Genomic DNA, 23,820 nt, shown 5'->3' with positions numbered 1-23,820 from the left:
CCCCCAGGACTCTGTCTCTGGGGTCCACACCACAGGTCCCCCCAGGACTCTGTCTCTGGGGTCCACACCACAGGTCCCCCCAGGACTCTGTCTCTGGTGCCCACACCACAGGTCCCCCCAGGACTCTGTCTCTGCGGTCCACACCACAGGTCCCCCCAGGACTCTGTCTCTGGGGCCCACACCACAGGTCCCCCCAGGACTCTGTCTCTGGGGCCCACACCACAGGTCCCCCCCAGGACTCTGTCTCTGGGGCCCACACCACAGGTCCCCCCCAGGACTCTGTCTCTGGGGCCCACACCACAGGTCCCCCCAGGACTCTGTCTCTGGGGCCCACACCACAGGTCCCCCCAGGACTCTGTCTCTGGGATCCACACCACAGGTCCCCCCATGTCTCTGTCTCTGGGGTCCACACCACAGGTCCCCCCAGGACTCTGTCTCTGGGGCCCACACCACAGGTCCCCCCAGGACTCTGTCTCTGGGGCCCACACCACAGGTCCCCCCAGGACTCTGTCTCTGGGGTCCACACCACAGGTCCCCCCAGGACTCTGTCTCTGGGGTCCACACCACAGGTCCCCCCAGGACTCTGTCTCTGGGGCCCACACCACAGGTCCCCCCCAGGACTCTGTCTCTGGGGCCCACACCACAGGTCCCCCCCAGGACTCTGTCTCTGGGGCACACACCACAGGTCCCCCCCAGGACTCTGTCTCTGGGGCCCACACCACAGGTCCCCCCAGGACTCTGTCTCTGGGGTCCACACCACAGGTCCCCCCAGGACTCTGTCTCTGGGGCCCACACCACAGGTCCCCCCAGGACTCTGTCTCTGGGGCCCACACCACAGGTCCCCCCAGGACTCTGTCTCTGGGGCCCACACCACAGGTCACCCCCAGGACTCTGTCTCTGCAGTCCACACCACAGGTACCCCAGGACTCTGTCTCTGCGGTCCACACCACAGGTACCCCAGGACTCTGTCTCTGGGGTCCACACCACAGGTCCCCCCAGGACTCTGTCTCTGGGTCTGGCACCACAGGTCCCCCCAGGACTCTGTCTCTGGGGTCCACACCACAGGTCCCCCCGGGACTCTGTCTCTGGGGCCCACACCACAGGTCACCCCCAGGACTCTGTCTCTGCAGTCCACACCACAGGTACCCCAGGACTCTGTCTCTGGGGTCCACACCACAGGTCCCCCCAGGACTCTGTCTCTGGGGTCCACACCACAGGTCCCCCCAGGACTCTGTCTCTGGGGTCCACATCACAGGTCCCCCCAGGACTCTGTCTCTGGGACCAGCACCACAGGTCCCCCCAGGACTCTGTCTCTGGGGTCCACACCACAGGTTCCCCCCCCAGGACTCTGTCTCTGGGGTCCACACCACAGGTACCCCAGGACTCTGTCTCTGGGGTCCACATCACAGGTCCCCCCAGGACTCTGTTTCTGGGACCAGCACCACAGGTCCCCCCAGGACTCTGTCTCTGGGGTCCACACCACAGGTTCCCCCCCCAGGACTCTCTCTCTGGGGCCCATACCACAGGTCCCCCAGGACTCTGTCTCTGGTGCCCACACCACAGGTCCCCCCCCAGGACTCTATCTCTGGGGTCCACACCACAGGTCCCCCCCAGGACTCTGTCTCTGGGGCCCACACCACAGGTCCCACCCAGGACTCTGTCTCTGGGGTCCACACCACAGGTCCCACCCAGGACTCTGTCTCTGGGGTCCACACCACAGGTCCCCCCCAGGAATCTGTCTCTGGGGCCCACACCACAGGTCCCCCCAGGACTCTGTCTCTGGGGTCCACACCACAGGTCCCCTCCAGGACTCTGTCTCTGCGGTCCACACCACAGGTCCCCCCCAGGACTCTGTCTCTGGGGCCCACACCACAGGTCCTCCCCCAGGACTCTGTCTCTGGGGTCCACACCACAGGTCCCCCCCAGGACTCTGTCTCTGGGGCCCACACCACAGGTCCCCCCCGGGACTCTGTCTCTGGGGTCCACACCACAGGTCCCCCCCGGGACTCTGTCTCTGGGGTCACACCACAGGTCCCCCCAGGACTCTGTCTCTGGGGTCCACACCACAGGTCCCCCCAGGACTCTGTCTCTGGGGTCCACACCACAGGTCCCCCCGGGACTCTGTCTCTGGGGTCCACACCACAGGTCCCCCCGGGACTCTGTCTCTGGGGTCCACACCACAGGTCCCCCCGGGGCTCTGTCTCTGGGGTCCACACCACAGGTCCCCCCCAGGACTCTGTCTCTGGGGTCCACACCACAGGTCCCCCCGGGGCTCTGTCTCTGGGGTCCACACCACAGGTCCCCCCAGGACTCTGTCTCTGGGGTCCACACCACAGGTCCCCCCAGGACTCTGTCTCTGGGTCTGGCACCACAGGTCCCCCCAGGACTCTGTCTCTGGGGTCCACACCACAGGTCCCCCCAGGACTCTGTCTCTGGGGTCCACACCACAGGTCCCCCCAGGACTCTGTCTCTGGGGCCCACACCACAGGTCCCCCCATGACTCTGTCTCTGGGGTCCACACCACAGGTCCCCCCGGGACTCTGTCTCTGGGGTCCACACCACAGGTCCCCCCGGGACTCTGTCTCTGGGGTCCACACCACAGGTCCCCCCAGGACTCTGTCTCTGGGGTCCACACCACAGGTCCCCCCGGGACTCTGTCTCTGGGGTCCACACCACTGGTCCCCCCGGGACTCTGTCTCTGGGGTCCACACCACAGGTACCCCCAGGACTCTGTCTCTGGGGTCCACACCACAGGTCCCCCCGGGGCTCTGTCTCTGGGGTCCACACCACAGGTCCCCCCAGGACTCTGTCTCTGGGGCCCACACCACAGGTCCCCCCCAGGACTCTGTCTCTGGGGCCCACACCACAGGTCCCCCCGGGGCTCTGTCTCTGGGGTCCACACCACAGGTCCCCCCGGGACTCTGTCTCTGGGGTCCACACCACAGGTCCCCCCATGTCTCTGTCTCTGGGGTCCACACCACAGGTCCCCCCATGTCTCTGTCTCTGGGGCCCACACCACAGGTCCCCCCAGGACTCTCTCTGGGGTCCACACCACAGGTCCCCCCAGGACTCTGTCTCTGGGGTCCACACCACAGGTCCCCCCCGGGACTCTGTCTCTGGGGTCACACCACAGGTCCCCCCAGGACTCTGTCTCTGGGGTCCACACCACAGGTCCCCCAAGGACTCTGTCTCTGGGGTCCACACCACAGGTCCCCCCGGGACTCTGTCTCTGGGGTCCACACCACAGGTCCCCCCGGGACTCTGTCTCTGGGGTCCACACCACAGGTCCCCCCGGGGCTCTGTCTCTGGGGTCCACACCACAGGTCCCCCCCAGGACTCTGTCTCTGGGGTCCACACCACAGGTCCCCCCGGGGCTCTGCCTCTGGTGCCCACACCACAGGTCCCCCCAGGACTCTGTCTCTGGGGTCCACACCACAGGTCCCCCCAGGACTCTGTCTCTGGGTCTGGCACCACAGGTCCCCCCAGGACTCTGTCTCTGGGGTCCACACCACAGGTCCCCCCAGGACTCTGTCTCTGGGGTCCACACCACAGGTCCCCCCAGGACTCTGTCTCTGGGGCCCACACCACAGGTCCCCCCAGGACTCTGTCTCTGGGGTCCACACCACAGGTCCCCCCAGGACTCTGTCTCTGGGGTCCACACCACAGGTCCCCCCAGGTCTCTGTCTCTGGGGTCCACACCACAGGTACCCCAGGACTCTGTCTCTGCGGTCCACACCACAGGTACCCCAGGACTCTGTCTCTGGGGTCCACACCACAGGTCCCCCCAGGACTCTGTCTCTGGGTCTGGCACCACAGGTCCCCCCAGGACTCTGTCTCTGGGGTCACACCACAGGTCCCCCCAGGACTCTGTCTCTGGGGTCCACACCACAGGTCCCCCAAGGACTCTGTCTCTGGGGTCCACACCACAGGTCCCCCCGGGACTCTGTCTCTGGGGTCCACACCACAGGTCCCCCCAGGACTCTGTCTCTGGGGTCCACATCATAGGTCCCCCCAGGACTCTGTCTCTGGGACCAGCACCACAGGTCCCCCCAGGACTCTGTCTCTGGGGCCCACACCACAGGTCCCCCCCCAGGACTCTATCTCTGGGGTCCACACCACAGGCCCCCCCCAGGACTCTGTCTCTGGGGTCCACACCACAGGTCCCCCCCAGGACTCTGTCTCTGGGGCCCACACCACAGGTCCCACCCAGGACTCTGTCTCTGGGGCCCACACCACAGGTCCCCCCAGGACTCTGTCTCTGGGGTCCACACCACAGGTCCCCCCCAGGAATCTGTCTCTGGGGCCCACACCACAGGTCCCCCCAGGACTCTGTCTCTGGGGTCCACACCACAGGTCCCCCCCAGGACTCTGTCTCTGCGGTCCACACCACAGGTCCCCCCAGGACTCTGTCTCTGGGGCCCACACCACAGGTCCCCCCCCAGGACCCTGTCTCTGGGGTCCACACCACAGGTCCCCCCCAGGACTCTGTCTCTGGGGTCCACACCACAGGTCCCCCCAGGACTCTGTCTCTGGGGTCCACACCACAGGTCCCCCCAGGACTCTGTCTCTGGGGCCCACACCACAGGTCCCCCCCCAGGACCCTGTCTCTGGGGTCCACACCACAGGTCCCCCCAGGAATCTGTCTCTGCAGTCCACACCACAGGTCCCCCCCCAGGACCCTGCCTCTGGGATCCACACCACAGGTCCCCCCAGGTCTCTGTCTCTGGGGTCCACACCACAGGTCCCCCCAGGACTCTGTCTCTGGGATCCACACCACAGGTCCCCCCAGGACTCTGTCTCTGGGGTCCACACCACAGGTCCCCCCCAGGACTCTGTCTCTGGGGCCCACACCACAGGTCCCCCCCAGGACTCTGTCTCTGGGGCCCACACCACAGGTCCCCCCCAGGACTCTGTCTCTGGTGTCCACACCACAGGTCCCCCCAGGACTCTGTCTCTGGGGTCCACACCACAGGTCCTCCCCCAGGACTCTGTCTCTGGAGTCCACACCACAGGTCCCCCCCAGGACTCTGTCTCTGGGGCCCACACCACAGGTCCCCCCGGGACTCTGTCTCTGGGGTCACACCACAGGTCCCCCCAGGACTCTGTCTCTGGGGCCCACACCACAGGTCCCCCCAGGACTCTGTCTCTGGGGTCCACACCACAGGTCCCCCCCCCCAGGACTCTGTCTCTGGGGTCCACACCACAGGTCCCCCCAGGACTCTGTCTCTGGGGTCCACACCACAGGTCCCCCCCAGGACTCTGTCTCTGGGGTCCACACCACAGGTCCCCCCGGGGCTCCTCTGGACACCCCAGTGCCCTCTCAAGGTGTAATTCACACGGAGCCTCTCGAGAGTAGTTTCCACGTATCTATCCATTGAATCCTCACAACCCTATCAGATGGTGCAGGGACCTGACATGACCACAGCCAACCTGGTGGTAGCCCCCATCTTACCGTCATGGTGACCCAACGGCCATCCCCAATCCTAAGGGATCAACCACTACCACAGCTGCTGGTGCTGCCAGGCCAGGCCAGCTACCCCACCGCCACACCTACAGTGTCTGCTGCTTTGTCCTAAGGTCTGAGCTCTTGGAAGGAAGTGAGCAAAGCAAAGGAAGGGACTTCTTCCCCCAGTAAAGCACATACACGCCCCGGACCCCACCACACGCGTGCAGCAAGAGGCTTCCAAAGTCCGAAACCATCGCGTGCCTGCACCGTGGGGCTCAGACACAGCGAACAGATCCTGAGCTCCACGCTGGACACTGAGACCCCTGGTCAGAACCCTGCCGACTCACAGCAGCCCCCCCAGTGTGGGGACGGGGAGGCTGTGCTCAGAGGAGCCCAGCCCTTCACCCAAGCCCCCGCAGATCCTGAACAGCCGCTGCACGGTCCACCCAGGCCCAGGGTTCTTCCACCCCAACGTGCTTCCTCTCAACCCAACTCCTCCGTCAGCACTGACAGCAGGACCCCACCAAAGCCAGGGCTGGAGAAAGGACACAACCTCACCTTGCAGCAGCTCTGACAGTGGACGGGCAGCTGGACACTCGGAATTACAACCTGAAGGTGGCACTGGCCTTTCACCCAAAGGAGGGTGCCGCCTCCCCCCCACCAACCCTGAAGACAGCACCGTTCCCAGACACCCCACAGGAGTCTGGGCACTCACATGAACACCCTCTGCCTCCTTCCAACTCAGCCACACCCCAACAGCTGGCCCAGGGCGAAAGGATCTCCAGGCCAGGGTCAAAGTCGGCGTGCACAACCACGCAGAACAGATAGCTGGGACCACAGGAATCCTGGAGTGGCGCCTGCCCTCCTTCAGTGTGGGAAACCGAGCCACAGAGCTGTCGAGGGACCCACTGGTATCAGAGCCAGGGTCAAAATGAACCCACCCCCCACCCCAATTCCCAAGCCAGTGGTCCTTCCACAACCAGCTCCCCCCTTGATACAGGGAAGGGGGACAGGGTGTTGAAACTCCACTCACTCAGTTTGACAGGCTTTTACTGCACACCAAGCCAGGGATGCAAGAGAGGTCAAAACAGACACAAGCCCACCCTCAGCGCTCAGGTTCACGTCATCCCAACAGATTTGTTAAACGCTTCATAGCACAACAGCACCAGTCTCTCCCTCCCCGAGGGGTTTTTGCATGGGCAGGACTGGGGGCCCTGGGACCAGGGAACAAGCAGGTCGGACACTGGTAGGCAAAGAGGTCACACTCCCATAGGAGATAGATACAGAAACAAGCAACAGGGCCTGCGCTATGGTGACGCAGGTCACCAGCATCCCACAGAGGTGCCGGTTCAAGTCCCGGCTGCCCCACTTCCAATCCAGCTCCCTGCTAACATACCTCGGAAAGCAGCAGAGGATGGCCCAAGTCCTTGTACCCACTGGGAGACCCGGAAAAAAACTCCTGGCTTCAGAATGACCCAGCTCCAGCCACTGTGGCATGAACCAGTGGGTGGAAGATCTTGCTCTCTCTGTAACTCTTCCAAATAAACAAATAAATCTTATTTTTTCATTTTAATTAAAAAGAAACACACAACAGACTGCAGCGGGGTCAGGAAAGGCCTTGAAACCTGGCATCAGCAGCAGTGAAAACGCAAAGTGGGGTCTGAGACAAGGACAAGGGGGAAGGAAAGCCTTGGGAGGAGCACCGTGGTCCGTCCCAGCTGTTTACAAGCCGGGCTCCCCAAAACGGCACACGCTGACTTCCCCCAGCTGCGGAGGCTGCAAGGCCAAGGCCAAGGTCACGGTGCTGGCAGAAGTGGTTCACGGGTGGCACCTCCTCGCTGTGCCCTCCAGAGGCAGCAGGGGCCTGCTGCCTGGGGCCCTTCACAAGACCATGAATCCCTTTGGTGAGGGCTTTCCCCTCGCCACACAGTCACCTCCCACGAGTGCCACCTCCCGACACCACCACCAGGCAGAGGGCTAGGATGTCACAAAGTGAGAGGCCACAAACATGCAGGCGACAGCATCTGTGCGAGGAACAACGGCTGGGGGTGCGTTCCTCAGAGGGTGAGCGTTCCAGCAGTTTGGGGGTTTTCAGGAACAGCCAGGAGGGAGCGACAGGCACCCCGGCCCCACCACACCTGAGCAGTGTGACCTCTGGCACAGTCTCTTCAACCAACACATGAGACTGATGCTGGGATTCAATTCAGCAGTGAGACAGACGAAGCCTGGCTCACTGCGGGCACAGTCAATGAGGGGAAGCCAGTGTTCTTACTCCTTCTGGCCATCCCTTAGAAGCAAACCTGGATTACCCTAGAAGCCAGAATGCATTACTCTGGATCGATGTGGTATCTGCTGGGTGGCACCAGCAGCCACCAGGAAAGACTCCAAGATGGGATGGGAGAGCAGGCAGTGTTCTAGAATTCCCAGCCAAAACCCAGGACTAAGGCACACAGAGAGAGCTTGAAGCCTCGGGGAGCCACAGCCCAAAGACTGACCCCCAAAGATGTGCAGAAGTGAGTTGTGGAAGACCCCCCCCCCCCGCAGTGATGCCACCACCAGCCACCTAAAGACCGAGGGAGGGGCCGGCATTGTGGTGTAGTGGGCAAAGCTGCTGCCTGCAGTGTTGGCATCCCATATGGGCATCAGTTTGAGACCCGGCTGCTCCTCTTCTGATCCAGCCCTCTGCTATGGCCTGGGAAAGCAGTGGAAGATGGCCCAAGGACTTGGGCCCCTGCACCCACATGGGAGACCTGGAGGAAGCTCCTGGTTCCTGGCTTCAGATCGGCATAGCTCCGGCCATTGCGGCCATCTGGGGGGTGAACCAGAGAATGGAAGACCTCTCTGTCTCTGCCTCTCTATAACTCTGACTTTCAAGTAAACAAATAAAATCTATTAAAAAAAAAAAAAAAAGACCAAGGGAAATGACACTGGACATTCACAAAATGCCACCCCTTCCCGTGCCCTCAGCCCAGTGCTGGCTTCCTGGGCCGTGGCCTGACCGTGAAGCAGTGACACCACGGAGGTTTCTGGGTAACCTACCAGGCTCCATCCCAAACAGTGCCTGGCTCCACACTCAGTGTTTTTGCTTGCTAGTATATCTGACCCAGGTGTCCTCAGTGTGAGCAAATGGGACCCACAGAGGGTTTAAGAAGACAAAAGAGGAAGCTTGCTAGGAGGAGCTGGGGATGGGTTGGAAGTCAGGACACTGGCTCGGGCCCCAGAACCCTGCCCGAGTAACCTCTCTCTCAGAGCACGCGGCACAGCTCTTGGATCACGGGTATCAGAGCACTGACTGGGGACAGGCAGCAGCTGGAGACAGGGTGGCCGCCTAGGTGACCACAGGACGCCCCACCTGCAAGGCCCGCAGGAGCCGTGGGGGAGAAAGGAGGGAGGCGAGGGAGCTCCCGCCAACCGCGCTGTAGGTCAAGGCAAACTTTCCCAGGGGCTCTTCCCTCTTAACAGCCTCCAGCAGCTTCCTCTGCACATGGAACAGACTGACCACCACTCCGCCTCACTCCCACATAGCTCTCTCTCTCATCTCCGCTACCACCCACTGCCCCAGGACAGGCCAAGCAGCCTGGTCCTGTGAGCACTGCTAACCTTTCCGACAAGCCAGCTTTAACGCAGGCCCCGGCGCAGCCCGCCAGCCAGAGTCCACCAGTCCATTCACTCCACTGCCGGCTGCCTTTCCCACTGGCCTCGCAGCTTCCAAAGGCAAGACACTGGCTTCTCATCCAGCGAGCTGAGCCACATCTGTCACACCCCATCAGCACAGAGTCCAGGACTCCGAAAGCCCTGGGCACAGGGTTGCGAAGGAAAAAGGATCTAGCCAACAGTGTGGGCAAGCAAGCCAGAGAGGCAACAGGAAGAAAACGCTTTCTCTCCTTTATCAAGAAACACGCCCCTGAAACTTGGAAACGCCACGCTTCTGCACACGGCTTCCACGCCCCGCGGCCAAGGGCAACTTCCTTGAGCACTGGGCCCAGTTGCCCAGCATCAATGAGGGATTCTGGGTGGGTGCAGGCGGAAGGCCTGTCTAAGCCTGAGAACAGCCATCAGACACACAAGGCAGCACCCACAGCCTCACAGAGCTCAGAGGGGACAATGTGGGTTGCCCTGGTGACACATGAACCCCCCAACACAGCCTTGCACTGACCTGCGGGGCCAGCTCCCCTGCCCTTCCATGGGCACCTCATCGGCCAACACAGCACAGTCTGCTCCTCCTATCTCAGTGACGCCATGGGATGCGCACAAGAGCCCAGGTGTGTGCCCTGCGGCCCAGGGCATCCCCTCACAACCTGCTGGGGAGGCACCATTCTGCCCAGGCACATGGCCTGGCGGGCCCAGCAGCGTGCACAGTGCCCAAGAGGCCACCCCTGGCAGCACAGGGTGCTCACAGAAGGACCCACTGGCCACAGCGCCTCCTCGCGAGCACATCCCAGAGGCAGTGGCAAAGCTACCCAGGTAACAGACTGCTGGGTCAGCTGATAAAAGGCAAAAACCTGCTGGGCCCCAGTCACGTCCGTGAGGAGGAGGAGGAGAAGGGTAGAAAGCTGCTTTGGAGCCACAGCCCCGGAAGCTCGGCCATGGGGCCTTGAGTGTGTACTCAGCCTCTGCCCGGGAACCGTGCCATACGCACAGGGAGCCTGTACCGCGCGGGTTGCTGGGAAGCCAGCGAGGAAACTCAGAGGATCTTCGAGCTTAACACTGCCACCTGCCTGCTGACTGAGCGCTGTCCGTCACTGTCAGTGCGGTTCGCTCTGAGAACCCCCAGGAGCACCCCAGAAACACGCCTGTCTGTCCGCTGCAGTTTCCCCGCTGACCCCGGCCGAGAGCAGCAGTGTTTGCATTCTCATAAAGGCACAGCTGCTCTGGGGCTGGAGCAGCCTCTGGCACCAAGGGGCCCCACTGCACCCTCTTCAGCCCTCTGTCTGGGACTTAGAAACTACTTAATCCACATCTTTATTAAAGCATTGTTGCCCGAAATTCAACCTAGGAATGTCACTGGGTGAGCACAGAGCCGAGGTGGGGATGCCCCCATCCCGTATCAGAGTGCCTGTGTTCTAGTCCCGGCTTCCTGCTAACACAGACCCTGAGAGGCAGCTGGTGATGGCCCAAGCAGCCGCGTCCAGGCCACCCACATGACAGACCTGGACTGGGTTCCTGGCTCCCAACGTCGGCCCCAACCCAGTCCTGGCCATTGAGGACACTTGGAGAAGGAAGCAGCAGACACAGCTCTCTGGCTGTGTGTCTGTCTCTCTCCGCCTCTCCAAGAAATAAAAATGCAACTGGAAAAAAAATGTTTAAAGAATGCCAATAATTAAACAAAACTGGAAAACTTGAAAAACTGTTCTTGATCATAAAATCTGGTGTGTACAGAAAGTACAAACAGCAGATGATGATGACGTAACGGGACATTGTGTGCCAGTTCCAAGAACGCTACTCAATACTTTTGGAGGCACTACAGGTTAGCCACGTGTATTTCTTATGCTTCATTTCATTTCAAAAATGCATAACTTTCTTTTCACTTAACTACAGCATACTAGGCAAACTCCTTTTCTATTCACTCATTAAAATTAAGGTTATATTTTGTTCCCGTAAAAGGGAGACAAAGATTTTTGAAACAGAAAGGGGGGGAAAATAAAGGAAAAGGGAGTTTAAAGAATTTTTAACAAGTAGAAGCACTGTGCCGCAGCGCATTCGCCACACCTGGGACGCGCGTGTCCCACAGCAGAGCACCCAGTGCGAGTCCCACTTCCACTGTGCATCCAGTCCAGCTTCCTCCTAATGCACCTGGAAGACCCAGTGCTAAGACCCCTGAGCCCATGTGGGAGACCCCGAAAAAGCTCCCGGCTTCAGCCTTGCCCAGCCCTAGCCGTGACAGCCATATGGGAAGTGTGCCAGAGATGGAATATCTCTGTCTCTCTCCCTCTCTCTCCAATTCTGTCTTTCAAACAAAATAACCCCTGCCCCCCCCCCAAAAAAAAAAAAAAGAGATGAAGGAGGAAAAGGGAGAAGGGGAGGAAGGGGAGGAAGAACGGAAAGGGGAAGGGGAGGAGTAGGGGAGGAGAATGAGAAGGGGAGGAAGAGGAGGAGGAGGAAGAGGAAGAAGAGGAAGAACTGGCCAAGGGGAGGCAGGCAAGCTCTATAATCAGGAAGTCTGGGTTCATCACCAGCCTCATTACTGACGGTACCCAGCACACAGTAGACGCTCAACTGGGATTTGTTGAATAATCTGGAGCCAGTGGTCACAGCCGACTGAGGAAGACCCATGAACACAGGCCCCAGGCCGCGTGGGGAACTCGCACCAGGGGCTCTCAGCGGCAGGACACACATGACTGTTTCAGTTCTGGTGCGCAGGAAAGCGCAAGGCCAGACAGGTGCCATCCCCACAACGCTCCCCATCTCCGCCGTAAGCACAGACAGCGATGGGGTCTGTCCGGCCTAGCCTCCTGTTCCTTCACAAATCAACCAGAACACGGGCAGGAGCGCACCAGAGGCCCAAAACTCAGGGTACAAACCAGCAGCTCACATGGAGAAAACTCAACGTGAAGGGAGCTGCCACTCAGGGCGACACCCGCTCGCCAAGGCCACTTTCTAGCCTAAACCATGAGCAACCCACGGTGGTGACGTGCAAAGGAACTGGCAACACCCCCAACACGGAACAGCTCTGGCAAGCCCACGAACACCGCACAGCCTTGACCCGCTGTCTCACCGGGAGCCATTTACCCCCAGGGGGCACCGAAGAAGAGACAACACGACACTGACCAGGTCGGACCGAGCTCACCACTAACAGCACCTAGCAGTGTGCATTTTTTCCTTACCATGAACGAGGAAACTCTCTTAAGGAAAACTCAAACAACAAAAATACTGGCTGGACAGCTGGAGCGGCCACAAGTCACGTGGTAGAGTATCACACAGCAGTTCAGCTGGATGACCAGGGAGAAGGGAGAAGGGACAGCCAAGACACAACGTTACAGAGCAGAACACAAGCAAGTACCAGCTGCCCTCTAGTGGCTGGAATTGTGAGACACACACTGCACAGCCACTGCACGCCAAGGAGACACAGCTGGCACGGCCCAGCTAGGGCCGCCAGCACCAGCGCTTGCCCTCCTGGCCACGAGGGCCACAGGAGACATCAGATCCGGCTCTGCAGCCCTACCGACGAGAACTGTAGACGCATCTGTCAACGCAAAGCCTCTCTGAGGGAGGACTGGGGCTGACTCGGGGCACTCAAAACTGTACTGCCTTGCTCCATAACTAACTTCTTCCTAAGACGCTTTTTTTTTTTTTTTTTTTTCTTTTTTTTGACAGGCAGAGTGGACAGTGAGAGAGAGACAGAGAGAAAGGTCTTCCTTTTGCCGTTGGTTCACCCTCCAATGGCCGCCGCGGTAGCGCGCTGCGGCCGGCGCACCGCGCTGTTCCGATGGCAGGAGCCAGGTGCTTTTCCTGGTCTCCCATGGGGTGCAGAGCCCAAACACTTGGGCCATCCTCCACTGCACTCCCTGGCCACAGCAGAGAGCTGGCCTGGAAGAGGGGCAACCGGGATAGAATCCGGTGCCCCGACCGGGACTAGAACCCGGTGTGCCGGCGCCGCAAGGCGGAGGATTAGCCTGTTGAGCCACGGCGCCGGCCCCTAAGACGCTTTTGTAGCAAGAGACGGCAGTAACGTGGGTGTCAGCGGTGACGAACCCTCTTCTCTGAGGGGTGACTACCAAGAGTGCGTAACCCTTGCAACTGCACAGACACCAACAGGAAGGCTGTTCGGCAGAGGGCGCTCGTGGATCATCCCCAAGTACCAGAACCTCAGCACCTCGCCGCAGCACACGCGGCAGAGCCAGCCAGCCGCACCCAGACGTTACCTGAGGCCGAAGCCACCGGGCAGGAGACGTGTGAGCCCAAGTGATGTTTTTGCAGGCTCTTCCACGTCTGTGGGAGCTCAGACTCTGCGCTCTTCACCTGCTGGGTCAAGATCCCAAATCCAGACCTGGACCGCCCTGGGACACAGCCCCTGGCAGGCAGCATGTTAGAGACCGAAGTCTGTCTCTCCCGGATCCACGCGCTGTAGCCCGCCACAGCTTGACCGTGGCCTGGCCCCCATCGTTGGGGGCAGGTGTTAGGGCCTCCCAGAGCAAGGAAAGCTCTCGGCAGGGGACTGAGCTGGCTCTCCTGGAAGCCAGCGAGCACTCACAGGCCTGCCCCAGTGAGCACGAAAGCCAGCCGCTCCAGGGAGAGCAAGGCATGTCCCCTCCGGCTCTCCCACACCCGCGCCTTCCCCACACATCTGCTCCCCTCTCCCGCTTCTCCCCACCCTGGGGTGCAGCACGCTGGCCCTCGGAGCCCCACAACTGAGAGCCATGAGAACCTCTTTCTTTACAAGTCACCTCGCATCAGTTGTTTTTTTTTTGTTTTGTTTTGTTTTTTTGACGGGCAGAGTGGACAGTGAGAGAGAGACAGAGAGAAAGGTCTTCCTTTTTGCCGCTGGTTCACCCTCCAACGGCCGCCGCGGCTGGCACATCTCGCTGATCCGAAGCCAGGAGCCAGGTGCCTCTCCTGGTCTCCCTTGCGGGTGCAGGGCCCAAGCACTTGGGCCATCCTCCACTGCCTTCCCGGGCCACAGCAGAGAGCTGGCCTGGAAGAGGGGGCAACCGGGATAGAATCCGGTGCCCCAACCGGGACTAGAACTCGGTGTGCCGGCACCGCAAGGCGGAGGATTAGCCTGTTAAGCCATGGCACCGGCCTCGCATCAGTATTAGTTACAGCAATGACAGCTGAGAAGAGCCCTAACACGCAGTGCGACTGCCTTTGAGGAGGCAATCTGAGAGGTAATTAACGCTGAGGCCCCAAGCGCGGGAGCTGGCTGTCCTCAGAAGAGGAAGAGGGACACGAGGGCTGCACCTGCCAGGCCAAGTGCGGACTCAGAGACGGGGTGGCCATGAGCAAGCCCAGGAGAGGCCGCGCCACAGACCACCTCGGCCAGCCTTGACCTTGGCCTCCCAGCCTCTGGAACTGTGAAGACAGACCTTTCTGCCGGGGCAGCCGGCCCCCAGCAGCCGGACACAGCCAGGACGCAGCGACCTGCTCTTCCCACTCTCCCGCAGATGACCCGGATGGGGGTGGAGGGAACTTTCTAGAAAGCTGGGCCTCGGTGCTGAACATGCAGGGTGGCCCACAGTGCAGGCCCAGGGCCTCCAGCCCTCCCTGCCACCCCACACAGGCATCACCCCAGGCAGCCTGACCACCAAGCAAGGAGGCCAAACACAAGAATCGTCCTACAGAGACTCAAGTCAAACTCAGGAAACGCCACTCCCTGCCCAAGACACCAAACCATGAAATGATTTCTAGGAAACTGCATGCAGAAAACCCAGAAAACCACCCCGCGGCCGCCACGCCCGTAACGCGAGTGAGTTCAGGGCGACGCTGTCTGTGAGAACACATGGGCTGGGCCAGTGACAGAGGCAGCCGAGGGAGAGACAGAGCAAACCAGGCTTCGCTGAGATGCTGGGACCTCAGTCTGCAGAGCACGGAGTACAGGCCCGCGCCGGTGCAGAGATGAGACCCGAGGCCACACCTCAGGGCCCTGCCATTTTTTTAAAAAAGATTTATTTATTTGAAAGAGTTACACAGAAAGAGGAGAGGCAGAGAGAGAGAGATCTTCCATCCAGTGGTTTACTCCCCAGATGGCCACAACGGCCAGAGCTGTGCTGATCCGAAGCAAGGAGCCAGGAGCTTCTTCCCAGTCTCTCAAGTGGATGCAGGGGCCCAAGGACTTGGGCCATCTTCTACTGCTTTCCCGGGCCATAGCAGAAAGCTGGATAGGAAGAGGAGCACCCAGGTCTTGAACTGGCGCCCCTATAGGATGCCGGCGCTTCAGGCCAGGGTGTTAACCCACTGCACCACAGCGCAGGCCCCAGGGCCCATCATTTTGAAAATGCACATAACAGTACTTGAGTCTCTGCCACTCACATGGGAAACCAGACTGGGCTCCAGGCTCCAGGCTCCAGGCTCCTGGCTCTGGCCTGGCCTGGCCCTTGCTATTGCCAGCATTTGGAGACTAAGCGGATGAAAGATCTCTGACTCTCCCTGCCACTCTGCCTCTCAAATAAATAAATAAATCTTCAAAAAAAAAAAAAAAAAAAAAAAAAAAAAAAGGTACATCAGGCCAAAAATGGTGTCCCTGAGAACGTCTCCAGCTTAGCACCAAAGCGTCCTCCATCCACGTCACGGTGTCACCACCTGGAGCCAGGTGCGGGGAAGACGCAGCACTGAGTGACAGCAGGCCTCAGTGGGGCCGAGACCTAAGATGGCGATCGGCCTCAATCCCTACTTTTTTCCAGCAAAGTCCCTTTGCTTGAGAAGCACTCAAGGGGCTGGCCCTGTCCCGCTGCTTCTGGTCCCCCAGTGGCCGCCCAGCTGCCTGGAGGCCCGGACCCACGCTGGCAGGTGCTCTAGCCTGGGCGCAGGAGCGAAGCCACGCAGAGGGCTCGTGGTGACGACGGCAGTGGTCTCAGCCTGGACAGACAGACCCTGCCCTCGCTGCCTGTGTTGACAGCGACCAACTCCAAGTCGACAGTGGCTCCTCACTGACAGAAATGACAGAGTCTCCTTTTCAAATAAAGGCTTTCCAGGGCACCCTTAAAAATAATACGACAGGCTAATAGTAGAGTGGGAAACACGTGACCGAAATATAAAATACGCTGAGTCATGCCTTCACCCACTGCACGCTTGCCCCACGCTCGGTGAGTGCTTGGCGGAACTCCAAGTTCACGGTCCCGAGACAAGGCGACGTCGGTCATCCCCTCACCAGCCTCACATGGCCGCTCGCTTCCTGCTTCCCCCTCAGGACTCCGGGGTGCTAGCTGCCGCCCATGCTTCAGCCTGCCTTCCTTAGCAAGCAAAACTCTTTTTTTTTAAATCAGTGCCCTGCCTCCTTTGTGGCTATGGGGAAACACAGGACCCAGAGGCATGCGAAGGACACTGTGGGTGACTCCCAGGAAGGGTCCTCGCAGCTGGGGGTCTCCAGCTCATGTGTACCATGGGACCATGCTGCAGTCTGGGGAAGCTATGCATTTTTTTTCAGAAACTACGTAGAACTCACAAGATGACAAAGGACCCCGATGAAACTGCAACAGGGCGATCCCAGTGTGAAAAAGACAAGGGACCCAGTAACACGCAGGTTTCCTTGGTAGCACGGTAAATAGCCACCATATTTTCAGGCAGAAAACCACACTCGGAGATCTCCTTCTCACGGCACAATTGTCCCAGCTGCCTGTGACTTCTACCCAGGACACAATCACCCTTTGGCTGACACTACTATGGTCCCCATGCTTTGCTGCTACTTTCCTAACTGAAGGAAATGCTAAACTTCAGTCGGAGGTCGGTGAGAAAATTACTTTTAAACCACCTAATTTAGGGCCTCGGAATTCTGCGTGAGAAACTGGAGGAGTCTCTCCTTTGCTCCTCTACCTGGAATGAGGATGGATGGCTGGAGCTGAAACACCTAGTTTGTTTTACGAGGCAGGACAGAAGGAGCCGTGTTCTCTGACGGCGATGAAGCCTGCTCTGTCCCCAGCCTGCCTAGCTCTGCACAGAAATGAAGGAATGGCTGTCTGGCTCAGCCACCGGCGGTTGATACTTGGTTATGCAAAGCCATTTAGCCCTCATCCTAATGGCTACACAGCTAAGTCCTTTTCTGGGCAGTGAAGTCGGAGACAGTTTTCACAGCAACATCTGGTCATCTTTGAGAGACTTTTCCCCACTCGGAAGAATAATTCCTCCAGAGATGGAAAGGGACCCATGCTGGAATGATCCAGCTCCACAGCCTGGGAAACACGCATCTGCTTCCTGCCCAGTTCGCAGTCGCACGAGAAGCAGCACCAGGGCACTGCTGTGCCGCAGAGGCCCCGTCACCCCGGGCTCGCTGGCGACGGCTCAGAAAGTACTTACTGACTGTCATCGACTCCGGCACCGAGGCAGCGGGTAGCAGGCTGCTCAGCGGACTTCCGTGGCCTGGAGAGCCGGCTTCCACGCTGGGAAAAAGCAGGCAGAAGGAAGTTAGACTCAGCCACTCGCCCGGTGCTCCGTCACAACCTGACCACTCCAAGGCGGCTGCAGCTGAAGCTTGTTTAGGGCTGGGCAGCACACGGCCCAGGAGGCAGCCGGCCCTCAGCGCTTCCAGCCTCCGCGCTTGCAAGGCCGCTGGCTCCCTGAAATGCCTTCCCTGGGAATGAGTTCCCACCGCCCCTCTGCGGGCATCTGAGGGCACGTGCGGGGCCGAGACAGACGGAAGTCACCCGGCGCACACGCTCCCAGCCAAGGCCCAACAAGGCCACGCCCGACCCTGTTTCAGCTCTCCTGCCGTAAACCAGTGTCTTCCTCCCAGTCCCTCGGCACCATGGTTCCCACGCTGCCACGCCGTCTGCTGGGGATCTCACTTTTCACAATGGCCCCAGGCGTGGTGCTCCAGGGCTGTGTGGTGCTCCCTGAACAAGGAGGCTATGCCTCACTCAGCCACGAGGTGTGGTGCGGAGGCTATGAGGTCAAAGTGGAGGACCTGGTAAATGTGCGTGTGTGTGTTTGTGTGTGTGTATATGTGTGTATGTGTGTATAATGTGCGTATATGTGTATGTGTGTATATGTGTATGTGTGTATATGTATATGTATCTGTGTGTAATGTATGTGTATATATGTGTGTGTATATGTGTATGTGTGTATATGTATATGTGTAATGTCTATATGTGTGTGTATGTGTGTGTGTGTGCGTGTACGTGTACATGTACACGTGTGTGTATATGTGTATGTATGTGTGTCAAGGTGACAAAAATGTGACGAGAGTCTCAAGGGAGCCTAAGCTTGTACTTCCCCTGACAGTAATGGTTCAGTGTTCACAGCAACATTTCATAGCAAAACTACTATAAATAAGAATAGGTTTTTTTTGTTGTTGTTTAGTTTTAAAAATTTTTATTTGAGGGGTCAGCACTGTGGTGAAGCAGGTAAAGCCAGCACCTGCAGCACCAGCATCTTATATGGGCACCAGGTCAAGTCCCCACTGCTCCACTTCCAATCCAGCTCTCTGCTATGGCCTGGGAAAGCAGTGGAAGATGGTCCAAGTGCTTGAATCTCTACACCACATGGGAGACCCAGAAGAAGCTCCTGGCTCCTGGCTTCGGATAAGAGCAGCTCTGGCCATTGCAGCCATTTGAGAAGTGAACCAGCAAATGAAAGACCTCTCTCTCTCTATCTCTCTCTCTCTCTCTCTCTCTCTCTCTGCCTCTCTGTAACTCCACCTTTCAAATAAATAAACAATTTTAAAAAAAAAAAAAAGGCAGAAAGACCGACAGAGAGGTCTTCCATCTGCTGATTCCAATGCCTACAGCAGCCAGGGTGGGACCAGACAGAATCCGGGAGCCAGGAATCAGATCCAAGTCTCCCAGGCGGGTGGCAGAAACCCAAGCACTGGAGTCATCCTGTGCTGCCTGCCAGAAGGTGCGCGAACAGGACGCTGGCTGGGAAGCAGGGCAGCCCAGGCCAGGCCCGGGCACTCCGACACACTGGGGCTGTCCCCCGCAGCACCCCACTCCCACCCCAATTAGCTATTTACAAAGAATCTGCAAAATTAGCCAAGTGCGCTTCACCTCTTTTGTGAAACAGGAAGCCATCGTGTGGTTAGCAAACACCCAGCGAGGAGGGAAAGCACCAGGATGCCAACGGCTGACAGAGCTGGCGTTGAGACTGGTTTTTTCTCATTCACTGCCACAATTTCCAAAGGTTCTCAGATAAACAGCCCAAAAAAGACTCAGAGCCTTGGCAGGGTCTGGTGACACCAATCCTCCCTGACGTTGCACTGAGCAGCAAAAGCCTCCGGCAGTAGTGCCATTTTCGGAGAACGGAACTGTTGTCTACACGAGCATGGCTCGGGGTAGACAAGAACTCCCACCCAGGAGCTAGGGTTGCACATGGAGATGTGACAAACTGAAACCACGAAGACAGGGAAGGAAAATGAGTCAGCAAGAGCACCAAGAACAGTGGTGACACAGGACCCTGGTGTCCCTCCTGGCTCAATGACTTTGGGCTGGCCCTGGAGACATTTGGATTTAGAATTAGTTCTGACTATGTGTCACCGCTATTATATAATAGTTAAGCGGCTGCAATACCATGCAATGCTGGGACTATTCAATATTACTATCAAAGACTAACCAACGCTGAAATTAACAAAATGATAGAGGAGGTAACTGACAGGGCCCGGAAGTGTGGAATCAAAGTAGCAAGCAAGTGAGGTTTGGCAAACACTGTCCCTTATTACAAGCGCCCCGGGCACAGAGCACCCAGGACCCCCAGCCACCTCACAGTGTGGGGTAGAAGGTGGGACTCGGAAGATGGGCGTGAGGGCCGGGTGCGGACACTCCCCTCCCCGAGGCAGCGCTGGCCCCTTGACATTAACCTGAACCGAAGGCCAGGCTCCGGCACGACGTGATCCTCCGGGCCCGTCCCGTTCTCCAGGCTTCCCAGGGGGACATCTGTGCACGGGAACAAACAGAAGGGAGGTCAGGCTTTTGTTTCCACGTCATGTACTCCGCAGGACGAGGACACCAGGCAGACGCTGCCTCACCTGCTGTCGGCTGACTTACCGGGGTCTCATCCCACCCCACCACCACCCGCACCCTGCGTTTTCACCTGCAGCTTGTTTCATGTCTCAGACGTCATCTCTCCCTGGGTATCAGTCAGTGACAGGAGGCCCCATGCTCTCATTTAACCTGTGACCCTCTGGACCCTGAGTCATGTGGAATCACGCATGAAATCCACGATCTTTCAGGGAGGACCTCAGAATGAAACAGCAGGCAGGAAAAAAAAAAAAAAAAAAAAAGGCTCCTGCTTGCAGTGACCTGAGGGGGACACTAGGGGGCAGCATGGTCGAGCCGCTGAGGATGTCTGCAGCCGAGTGGGCCATTCATGATGGTCATGCATGCATTAGCCGCTACTCAAGTCTCCTAGCAGGACAAAGTGCCAACTCATGAGCCTCTGGCTGGATGATGACATTAAGATCAGTGTTACCCAAGAGAGTCCCCGCTCCTTCAAGAAAAAAATCTCCCAAGGGAAGCAGAGGCGCCCTGTGGCAGGGATGGACGGAGCACGCGCCACGGCTTCCCTGAGCCATCTACCACGGCCCTCGGGCCTGGCTGAGCCACAAGACTGCTCAAGCTCTTACCGGCTGAACTTCAGGGAACTTAAGGGGATAAAAAAAAAATTCTCAACTTTTTCTTCTGCCTGCTTTCCAACTCACTCAATTCTTTCAAGAAATTTGCAGGGGAAATTAAAAGTGCTTACGCCCCCACCTTCCGTGCTACCCGCCACCTTGGTTAGCTTAGGGGTGCAGGCTCTGCCTTACTGCGTAGGTCCGGTTCCCTGCTGCCCAGCTTTGAAGGAGCAGGCTGCTGGGGCCTCTCTGCCCCTCAGTGGCCTCAGCTACAACAGATGACGTAACGTCGGCCATACAACGCTTTAGTCATGCCGACCACGTACTTAGGTGATACTTCAACTCAGCTGTGTGACAGACGCTGGCCGCTTCAGGTTCTCACCCTCCTGGTCACCTGGGCCTGCTCTCGGGGGACGCACAGAGACCTTCCCTCAGCACCCGCCTGCCCCCCCGCCACCGCCCACCGCTCACCACCTCCCTGGGCCTCCACAGCACTCCTGCGTGATGCACCTCTCCCTAACCTTGCAGCCACGCATGGCCCTGTCACCCTGGGCAGATCTGGCCAAGGCTTCGCCACAGCCTCACCTCTGTGAGGATGGCAGCTCTCCACCCCTCCTGTGAGAAGGCTCCCCCGGGTCACCCTGACCTCAGACCTGCCCAACTCACACCCTCCGCCCCCAGGGATGTAAGCTCAGGACAGCGTGACCCCACCATCCCCACCACCACAGGGCCAGCTGCCGTCCGGAGCCTTCCATGCACCCTCGCATGGCACCCTGGTCCAAAGGTGCAACCCAGGCACTGCCCTGCCCCCAGGGGCCTTCCAGAGCAGGAAATCTGGTTTCTGGGTCATCCCTGCTGACCCAACTCATCTCCAGCTGTCAGATTCCACTTTCTGAAGCCAAGAGGGACGCCAAAGCACAACATGGACACCCTGGCTGGAACACAGCAATGCAGCCAACCACTGGGCATCGGTGTGCTGCTGACTCGGCCCCAGCTGACTTCCCAGCAGGCCCCTCCCAACGCAGGGACCACGGCACTACTGCCCACTCCGGGCCTTCTAGCCCACTACCATTTTTCCAGTGCCACGTGTCCACTCCCTTCAGCACATGCTTCTTGCACCCACTGCACCCATCCAACCACCCGTCAGCAAGGGCTCACCAAGGCCCAGCTGTGGGCCAGGCACTGGCCAGGTCCAGGGCCACACTGGAAGTGACACAGACCCAGTCCCGTGCTCCTCGTGGCCCTCCCACACCAGCAGGGGCAGAGGGTCATCGGGTAACGACATGGACCCAGCGCTGTGGCTGTGGGAGACCCAGGACTGACCCCTCACAGGAGGGGCCCAGAAGCCTTCTCCAAGAAGACAACACTGGAGCTGCAAGCAGCAGGAAGCCCCCGGGGCTGCGCCAGCGGGAGGAACAGGCGGAGACTGGCTGGGGCTCCGTTTCAGGATGTGGGAGCAGCTGGCAGCGCTACGGCAGCAGGCAAAGGGGAAATGGGAGGAAGTGAGGCCAGCAGTGTCGGTGGGGCCCCGGGCCCGGCCACTCTGCGAGTCTGGAATTCAATCCAGGTGCAGTTGAAATGATGGCTAAAGGAAGGACTGGCTGACTGGCTGACTGACTAATAAATAAAGGAGGGAGGGAACGAGGGAGGGAGGAAGGACAGACATCAGTCAACAACAGCAGACGTGAGGGCCAGCCCTGTGGCGCAGTAGGTTAATCATCCACCAGCGATGCTGGCATCCTATATGGGTGCTGGTTCGAGTCCCAGCTGCTCCTCTTCTGATCCAGCTCTCTGCTATGGCCTGGGAAAGCAGTAAGAAAATGGCCCAAGTCCTTTGTGCCCCTACACTCACGTGGGAAACCTGGAAGAAGTTCCTGGCTCCTGGCTTCGGATCAGCACAGCTCTGGCTGTTGCAGCCAACTGGGGAGTGAACCAGTGGATTGAAGACCTTTCTCTGTCTCTCTCTCTCTTTGTAACTCTACCTTTTAAATAAATAAAATCTTTTTGAAAGAAAGAAAGAGAGAGAGAGAGAAAGGGGGAGAGGGAGGGGAGGGGAGGGGAAGAAGGCAGGAAGGCAGGGAGGGGAGGGGAGGGAAGGGGAGAGAGGGAAGGAAGGAGGGAGGGAGGGAGGGAAGGAGGGAGGGAGGGAGGGAAGGAATAAACACTAACATGCAGCCAGAATCCTGGCGCAGCAGGTTAAACCACCACTTCTGACACTGGCATCCCAAACCTGAGACCAGTTCAAGCCTCAGCTGCTCCACTTCCGATTCAGTTCCCTCCTAATGTTCCTGGAAAAGCAGTGGAAGAAGGCCCAAGTACTTGAGCCGCTATCTCCCATGTGGGAGACCTGGATGGAGTTCCTGGCTCCTGGCTTCAGCCTGGCCCAGATCTGGCTGTTGGGATGGAAGATCTTTCTATCTCTCTCTGCCCCCTTTATCACTCTGCCTTTCAAACAAATAAATATTTCAAAAGAAGAGTAGAAGCTGACATAGTATGGTTAAAAATCTACTTTGCAGGGCTGGCACTGTGGCATAGCAGGTAAAGCCACTGCCTGCAGTGCCAGCATCCCATATGGGCACTGGGTCAAGTCCTGGATGCTCCACTTCTGATCCAGCTCTCTGCTATGGCCTGAGAAAGCAGAAGATGGCCCAAGTCCTTGGCCCCTGCACCCTTGTGGGAGACCTGGAAGAAGCTCCAGGCTTCGGATTGGCGCAACTCCAGCTGTTGCAACCAATTGGGGAGTGAACAGATGGATTGAAGATCTCTCTCTCTCTCCTCTCTCTCTCTGCCTCTCCTTCTCTCTGTGTTTAACTCCAACTTCCAAATAAATAAACGAATCTTTTTTTAAAAATTTACTTTGCAATGGCCTAGGCAAGAGTTGACAATGATGGGCTGGCGCTATGACGTAGCGGACAAAGCCACCACCTACGATGTCTGCATCCCACATGCCCACCATTTCGTGTCCTGACGGCTCTACTTCCAATCCATCTCCCTGCTAAAGCACCCAGGGAAAGCAGTATAAGATGGCCTAAGTGCTTGGGCCCCTGCACCTGCATGGGAGACCCGGAAAAAGCTCCTGGTTCCTGGCTGTGGATCAGCCAGCTCTGGTCATTGCGGCCATCTGGGCAGTGAACCAGTGGATGGAAGACTGTTCTGTGACTCTACCTCTCAAATAAATAAA

The 23,820-nt window shown here is 58.6% G+C and overlaps 1 protein-coding gene across 2 annotated transcripts in view; it reads right to left on the bottom strand.

Annotated features, from left to right (window-relative positions):
• SNX29 (sorting nexin 29) overlaps window positions 1-23,820 on the bottom strand; it is a 473,054-nt gene that overhangs the window by 347,863 nt on the left and 101,371 nt on the right. For both annotated transcript variants that reach the window (XM_062180202.1, XM_062180203.1), the window contains 2 exons: window positions 19,887-19,962; window positions 17,393-17,475 (listed from right to left, as the gene is read on the bottom strand). In XM_062180202.1, the coding sequence (XP_062036186.1) occupies window positions 17,393-17,475; window positions 19,887-19,962 (159 nt within the window). The remainder of the gene's footprint in view (window positions 1-17,392; window positions 17,476-19,886; window positions 19,963-23,820) is intronic.

The sequence above is a fragment of the Lepus europaeus genome, chromosome 21 (genome assembly GCF_033115175.1).
Source record: "Lepus europaeus isolate LE1 chromosome 21, mLepTim1.pri, whole genome shotgun sequence".
Classification (NCBI taxonomy): Eukaryota; Metazoa; Chordata; class Mammalia; order Lagomorpha; family Leporidae; genus Lepus; species Lepus europaeus.
The sequence above is the reverse complement of the archived record's forward strand: the minus strand, read 5'-3'. Positions and strand labels throughout refer to the sequence as shown.